Source organism: Grampus griseus (genome assembly GCF_964374135.1).
Source record: "Grampus griseus genome assembly, chromosome: 1".
Taxonomy (NCBI): domain Eukaryota; kingdom Metazoa; phylum Chordata; class Mammalia; order Artiodactyla; family Delphinidae; genus Grampus; species Grampus griseus.
The window spans coordinates 101,991,818-102,000,236 of NC_139017.1; the positions used below are offsets into that span (position 1 = coordinate 101,991,818).

Below are 8,419 nucleotides of genomic sequence, written 5' to 3' on the forward strand. Positions count from 1 at the left end.
TTTGAGGCAATATGTAAGATTTTCTGGAAAAAGCTACACTTGTTTCTGGAAGGAAAATACTGTCGATTTCAGGTACTTCCCACAGTTTCATTAACAAGAGCTTAACACAGAAACAGCTACTTGTTCAATAAGTTTATTACTGTCTTTATCTGAAAAATCTTCATAGAAATTGTGGTTTGGTTTATTAACTCTCAGCAGCCCGTTCCTGAGCTCTAAGGAAGCTTGCCTTCTTCTGAGCTACCCGATCTTTCTTCTGGGCAAGTGACATTTTGGGACGGTTCCACCTACAGAACAAGGTAAAAAGAAGAGAAAGGGACATAAATTTTAAAAACCATAGCGAAAGAGAATAGAGAATATTTAACTTTGAAAAAGACCCACTTTGTAATAAAATGGAGGTCAAATAATCCCAAGTCCAATACCTGTTCTCTTCCTTAGTTAGCCTATTAAAAAATGCAATAATTGACAGTGTCAATGTACTGGGACAGAATGGGCCACCTCGGTAGCATCCAAGGCCAATACATTTCTATCACCACAATTACTTTAGCAAACCTGGTTCCCCTCACCTCTGCAACATCATGCAGAGCTAGTGATCGAGTTTGCACAACTTCACTCAGAGTCTGAGCGAGATGAAACAAGGCAGGAACCCCTCCCAACCTCTTTCTCTTCAAAAAACAGTAAAACACATACCTCTTCTTTTTAACTTCTTTCTTAGGCTTCTTCTCATACACTGGATTCTCTCGTATTGCAGCATGAGCCTTCTTATACATCTCCTCCATCTGAAACAAAGCAAAGCAAACAGTACTTGGTTTCATTTCATATGCCCTAAACAGTAATAAAACACACTTTTCTACTGCTTGCTCTATTTTGTCCTTCTAAGCCAGATTCTCAAAAGGAGCTAAACTAGATCAATATTGATATCTTTTTGTAACCCATCTTTTCCTAAGAAAGTCCCAGTTTTTACCATAAGCAACATGAATTGACACTATTCACAAACACAACAATCTTCCTCAAGAAAAATTCGCATGTATTTCTGAATAATTCAGCTATACTTCATGAGTCACTTAAGTTTAAAGCAAACTGTTTTCTGTAGAAACACATTTTATGCTCATTTAAAACCATCTGACCTAAATTCTTTCATTCAAGTATGGATACATGCCAGCATTTAAGATTTAAGATGAAAAATACACGGACTAACAAGCAACTGCCAAATACATCTCTGTCCTCCCACGTTCCCCATATTTCTATTTCCCACTGATTTCTGATAGGTCTTTTCAAAAGTTATTCCCAGAATCCCACACCAGGAACCTCTTGATCTACTACCACAAATCACCAGTATCTGGCAGCAGTATCAGGCCTCTGTGGAATCAGAAAGAGGCCCGAATTTCCCTAGAAAACCGCTGTCCAATTAGAAACATTAATGAGAATTTTGTTCTAAAATTCAACAAAAAACAATGCTGCAACTCTCTGAAGTGTTTTAATACCCCCACCCCAAATGACTATTGATCACATGGAAGATCAAGTCAGGAAGAGAAACTGTAAAATGTGTGAAATTCAGTAACAATTACAGCCTTCCTGAAGAGTGAGTCAAGGTAATCCAGGTCTCTAAAACTACTCATTCCACGTGAGTAAAATGCAATTACTGGGCTTCCCTGGTGGCTCAGTGGTTAAGAATCCCACGGGTTCAAGCCCTGGTCTGGGAAGATCCCACATGCCGCGGAGCAACTAAGCCCGTGTGCCACAACTACGGAGCCTGTGCTCTAGAGCCCACGAGCCACAACTACTGAAGCCCATACGCCTAGAGCCCGTGCTCCGCAACGAGAAGCCACCGCAATGAGAAGCATGCACACCACAAGGAAGAGTAGCCCCCGCTCTCCGCAACTAGAGAAAGCCCGTGTGCAGCTACAAAGACCCAACGCAGCCAAAAATAAATTTTTTAAAATGCAGTTACTACATGCATTTGTATAAAGCTTATTAGCAAAGGAAAATAATGCAAAAACAGAAAGTGATCTTTCCCTCAATTATAACTCTATTTTAAAAATAATTTTCAGACATAGGTATGCCAAATACAAAATATGCAGCAACAGAAAAAAACCTAATAAAAACAATTACTTGATATATATCAATTTACATATAATTCTGTATTTGTAATACATTTATAATAATCTGTGTTTTTTGTGTTCTATGCCTTCGCTATCGAAACTCGCACTGTCATCATCAATTACCCCAATGTATTAATAGAGAGAGCCCTGAGACTCAACTTTAGGGGTGATAAACTTTGCAGCATTAAACTGACTTTTGAAAACACGGGTCCCTTCACTTTTGCAACATCACACAGAACTAGTGATAGAATCTGTACATCTCCCTTTTTGTGTGCATGCCTGAGACACTGAGAAAGTCCAGAACATAGCACTTATCTGCTAAGAATGAAGAAAGAACCTTTTTTTCCCCATGACCTCAAAATGAGTGAAGTCTAGTAACTAGCACCTCATATTGGAGTAGATTATGACCACATGAATGAAATTTATAAATACAGAACAGCCAAATGCATAAAAGCCACCAAAGGCTTTAGATTTGGATGCCTGAAGCCTGCCATCCTTCAGCATCTAAGAGATTCCTAAAAGCATGTTGACAAGTCCCGCTCCTCAAGTCAGTATCTTGTCTGACTTTTAACCTACCCTAGGTGCAACATCCCAATTTCATTTTAACATGCCCATATTCAACTTTTAACTGTTAACCTGAAATAAAACTGTATTAACATACCCACTCAAAACAGGTAGGAAACCCGGTTCTATAAATTTACCAATACAGGTATTTTTAGTTAAATTTTTACCATGTCTGGAGTTACGTTGTTCTTTATGTATTGAGAGAATTGTTTCTTGTAAGCATCTTCATCTTCTTCAATCAGGTAACGCATATAATCTGCAACGTTCTGCCCCATGATGTGCTTTCGGTGTACCTCAGCATTGAATTCTTTGCTTTCTGAATCATAACCAGGGAACCGTTTGGTACTGAAATAAAGTTTTCCATGTTTTAGTATATAATGGTTGAAATCAGTTCACTAGAAGGAATTCATTTCAGTAGCTGCCATCAGTCCCGTCTTGAAACAATTAATTGCATCATATGCAACCAAAGGACCAACTACTGACTGCTCAGTTAGTGGGACATCATCATTCAGCAGCTAATTTTTGAATTCCAGGATAGAAAATCATGCCACAAGCACCTTTAAATACCATTAAATGAACCAAGGCCACTATGAAGTTAGTTCTCCTTATTTCATAGCAAAGGACAGCCTACACTCTTATTTCCAGTTGAAAGTTTAAAAATTTGTCTTTTTCTCAAACTTTCCCCCCCCTAGAGTCCATATTTCCCCATAACTCAGTAAACAAATTTTCATTCTGAATTAAACAAACAAACAAAAAAAAATAGGGGGAGTACTGGTGGAAAAGGTAGTGGTTTCAACACTGGCTCTTCCGTTTATTGGCTCTAAAACCTTGGACAAATAATTTTACCCCTGAACCCCAGTCTCTTCATTTATAAACCATGTTACAGTTCCTTCCCACCCTGCCAGGTTCCCTTTGCACAGTACCCAGCACATGGCAGGTACACAATGATAGCTACTATTACTCTAATTGGTTCAGTTATCTCCACAGCCCAACCAGTTAGAAACAGTGCAGTACTGGAGTCCAGGCAACGAGGCCCTGAATACTATTATTACCTGTGAGGGATAGACAAGCCTCCATCGACAGCTCCCTTCAGGGCCCCAAAAACTTTATTCCCAGTAGTAGTCCTGGCAAGCCCTGCATCCAAGTAACAGGTGAAGGCACCAGGTTGACCATCAATGCTTTCAACATTGTATTCATCTCCAGTCACCTCGACTTGGCCTTCATAAATTTTGTCCATACCAAACCTATTAAGAAGCTATTAACAAAGAAGCCAATCTAAATGCTTGTTAGAATATATTCAAACAACAATATCTCAAAATTCACAACTTTAATGACCTGACAAAAAATTTCCTTCCAAATCACTTTTTCTCTTTATCCCAATCTGCTTTTACATATCAATTTTTAAATGCCACAAAAAGAAATTTCAGATATCCAATTTTACCAACAAGTATAACTGTTTAACAGTTTCTGAACCTGCTACATTGTCCATACTTGATTTCTATAGCAATCAATAAGGACATGATACTTAAATTTGATTCTTATATATTTACTCAAGGGAAGTAATCTCCACCTTTCCTCGGTCATATTTAGCTATAATTCAACCACCAAATATTAAATATTATCATAGGCAGTTTTGTTTAATTTGATTACAGTATTATGAGTAGGATCCTGTGCTGAAGAGAACACCTTTTGTGGCTCTACCCTGCCACTGTATTATGTTAATATGTGCCACTACTCTGCTAGTTATCTATAGTGCCTTTGCACCAAGATGCTCATATAAAAGACAATGTCCCAACCCAAACATGTTTATAACCAGTGAAGATGTGGGTCCCCAACAATGATGCATGCTTAACAATTCCACTGCAAAACAAGGTCAGAAAACAAAAACAAGGTAAGAACACATTTTCATTTCCTTTTCCTTTTATAGGAAATGTTGCCACCCAAAGGCAAAGATTATTAAAACAAAAATGAATCCCCCCACCAATGCCTACCCCCGCCTCGAAAGCTTAAGGCACTGCTTCTCAAAATTTAGCATGCATATAAATCACCTGGACACCCTATGAGAATATAAATTCTGAAGGTGTGGGGTATAGTCTGCATTTTTAATGTACGCTGATGGTAAGATCTACACTTCTGACTAGATCTGTCCAACAAGACAGTCACCAACTAGCCACAACCTGCTATTCATATTTAAGTTAAAAACTCAGTTATCAGCAGCACTAGACACATTTCAAGCGCTTAATAGCTACATGTGGCTAGCGGCTACCATATCAGACAGCACAGATTACAGATATCCATCAATGCAAAATAATTCTATTGGTCTAGATATACCCAACAAATGGGAGAAAACAGAAAAAAAGGCTTCCCCAGATTATAAAGTACATCTCTGTCTTAAACAAGGTATTTATATAAAATTATCTTCCCTGGTGACGCCCTCATAAGCCACAGGGCAACAGGAGGCACTCCTCTCTCCCCACAGCTAGCTGAAGGTGTCTTATCCATGTGTGAACCATCTATGTTGCAGACAACTCCAGTGAGCTAATTCCAAAATACATCACTTAAAGTAATCTTGTACATACCCTGCGTGCCAGCAGCAGGCCAGTACAATATGCTGCAGCATAATTTGTCAGGCCAACCTTCACACCATATTTCGGGAGTTCATGAGCATAAGCTGCACAAACTATCATATCTCCTTCTATACGGGCATAAGCAATCTACAATAAGAGAAAAAACAGGTTAGTAATCTGTTTTCACTGTTTTGTGGATTACTTCCTAAGTGCCTTCTTTTTCAAAAGATTTAACAAAAAAACACACAGATCTGCATCACTTAAGATCTTTGTTAAACCCACTCACCTTCAACAATTATGGCCTGGTCAACTACAGAAGGTAGGTTTATGAGTTTGTAAGTATGTTTGACTAATTTCACAGTACATAAGTCTCAAATTACCACAGACATCGAATATTAAAATACCTTTGGAATAAGTTATACTGTAGTTCCTTACTTCTGAGAAATACTGAAAAGACCTTGAGCTGGGAAAGCTGGTGAATTAAGGAGGCACTTTGAAAAATCAAAAAGGAATCCCTGATTATTTCAAACACCTTTTAAACTAAGCATATCTAAGTCCAACAATGTTTCAGAAAACCTAATATTTAGTTATCTGAACTTAGGTATGGAGGAAGAGATTGCCTTCACAACCAACAAATTAGTCTGGCCAGAAAATAAATGTGCCTGTCTCCTCCAAATCTCAAGTACGAAAAGTTTTCCTAGTTGTAAAAGCCCAGAAAACTACCTTCTAGGAGCAAATTGCCACTTTCTGTAAGTCTTTTACATGGGAGACACCTTCGTTAAGTATTTACTAAAACCTATTTTGAACAATAATCAAGAATAAAAATAATCTTAAGAGTCTAATTTAACATTCACAACTACCTACCTCTTCAAAGTATTGGATAAGTGAACTCAGTCCACAATAAATTCTATTATCTTACTGGAATTGGAATGGGCAAGAACCTTCTACTGGGTCTCAAATTTACCCTCCCACCCCCACAAAAATAGCACAGTGCCATGAACTTCTCTAATCCCACCCCCACCCCCACCCCACCCCCACCAATTAGAAAGTGAATGGAATTAAACTCGGTCAGGATTGCCAAACAGCTGATCCTCAGAGTATTTTTTACAGTACCAATTTCCCAGGCTCCAACTTCAAACCTACTAAAAGAACTACTCAATGTTCCTTGGAGTGCCAGGCACTAGACTAGATGGACCTAATGCATACGTTGTGTTTTGCTCCCCAAGTACAACTTTTCTACCACAGTGAGGGCAGAAGGGGGGGGGTGGAGGTTACCATCCATTACTTGCGTCTAGAATACAACTTACCTGACAAATGATATCTCTGTTAGTTACACGAACTATCATTCTGTATTTGGGTGTGTTGTACTTATTTTTATCTTGAATTACCAATCGTTTCCGAGCATAGTAGTCAGTTTTGCCCTCTGAAAAAAAAAAGTAATTTAAAAAAGTCTATTCCACTACAAAGCAGATTCTTTTCATGTCGTGAACATGAAAACCTGACCATACCTCGCCGTCTTCTAAATTTCACTTGGTACCTCTTGAAGTAGGCCTTATTCTTGACAACTTTAACAAACCCCTTTAAGATAAAAAAATGTTATTAAAACTTTGATAAATGTTTTAGCTTCTGATACTTTTGACATTTGTGTTAACTGTGTAACAAAATAACACTTAAACTTCAAAAGTGAATCCAGACACAACCATCACTTTCTCAAATCTGAAGTCAAGAATCACTTTTTCTCCTACTTTCCATATGTCAAGACTGACAGTTTCATAAAGCAAAATAAAAATGAATCAGCAGGAAAGATGGAATGAAAAAACATACAAAATGCAGGCCAATTTATTATATTCACCAGATATAAAACTGTCACATTGATTTTAAATTCTTAAACTTACTCTCAACTTTTGTTCCCTATTGGACCAGCAATAATCCTAGTGACCAACTTTGCAAAACACTGTTCAAGACAGCAATCTTGCAAACGTCAATCTGTTCTTAACACTGTCCCATTTCGAGAACCTAATATTTCCCTCTTTCCACAAATGTATTTCAAAAGCCTAAATTACTTGCCACAAAACATAACTGGCCAAGGATATATTCAGCAATTACTCCCGATTAAAACAACACTGACCCCCACCAACTAAAGCAACACCCACCCGAAGAATCATTAAAAAGCGGAGCCAGCGACGATATAGAGAAAGAGGCAGGCGACGCATACCAAAGTAAATGAGCTTCTTTTCGGGGCCCAGAGACCCCACAGCCTCCAGGTTCTACTGACGGTTGTGGCTTAAAAGCCACTTCTTCGGCCCCAAAACACAGGTTTTCCGAACAATTTGCCAGCCCCGACGCTCTCCCGGAAAACCCACCAAGCAGTCATGGGTGGAGCTGGGTCCGAGGAGCCGCAGCCCGTCTCCACTCAGGCATCCCCCAGCTAGTCTGAGACTGACTCTACGCAATCTCCTCGCCCCGGCCGCCTGCCGGTGCCCCCTCTGCCGGGCCAGCACTAACCCTGTCGTTTGTCTACTATACTCACCCCATCCCCAATCCTCTGCCCCAACTCCCCCTCTTCTTCAACCCCTCCCCCCGCCCGCTTGTGCGCCGTGGCAGCCATTAAGGCCACGCTGGGAGCTGCAGCCCGACCACGGCAGAGCCGGCAATCTAATGGCATCCGATCCCTGCACAGCGCCAGACGGAACCTAGCCTGCCTTTAGGACAAGGAGGGGGAACCCCCATGCATCTGTAGCCCCGAGACCGAGATACACACTCACCATCCTGTAGAACAGAAGCTCTAACCGCCACCAAGCTGCAAAACCAGCACGGCTCCGGGGGGGGAAAAAGGCCGTGGCGCGTGCGCAGGCGCAGTATGTAGCGCCGACGCTCACGCCAGCGACGTGTGGAAGAGAGACCCGCCGGCCGCCTGGCTTGCAGTACTCCACCGCCTGCTGGTAGGAGGACCGATGCTGGACTTCGCCTTCCCGAAACAAATCCTCAAAGTCGCGGAGTCCCAATCTCCTGACTGGTGATCCGACAGGGAAGGGCGGTGATCAGTAGCAGGGAGGATTGTAAAAGGCTTTCACTTTCCTATGCTAGGAAGTTGTTTCATAACAAACATTATTACTTTTGTAAGCAAGAAAAAAAAAAGTTTAAAAATTAAATAGAATGAATTAGCTCTAGAGCCCCTTTACCCCCTCC

General features: G+C 40.4%; 1 protein-coding gene across 2 annotated transcripts; it reads right to left on the minus strand.

The window, feature by feature from the left end:
- Nucleotides 1-97: 97 nt before the first annotated feature.
- On the minus strand, nucleotides 98-8,082 carry RPL5 (ribosomal protein L5). Of its 2 annotated transcripts, none has more exons than XM_082648490.1 (8): nucleotides 7,996-8,082; nucleotides 6,739-6,808; nucleotides 6,538-6,653; nucleotides 5,243-5,377; nucleotides 3,716-3,918; nucleotides 2,830-3,008; nucleotides 688-772; nucleotides 98-284 (listed from the first exon to the last, which is right to left on the minus strand). In XM_082648490.1, exons 1-8 carry the CDS (start codon nucleotides 7,996-7,998, stop codon nucleotides 185-187), a joined length of 891 nt encoding a protein of 296 aa, XP_082504616.1. In that variant the 5' UTR covers nucleotides 7,999-8,082; the 3' UTR covers nucleotides 98-184. The 2 variants fall into 2 exon arrangements, with proteins under 2 accessions (XP_082504616.1, XP_082504615.1); XM_082648489.1 differs by having other exon boundaries at nucleotides 100-284; nucleotides 688-776; nucleotides 2,831-3,008.
- Between the last annotated feature and the right edge of the window lie 337 nt (nucleotides 8,083-8,419).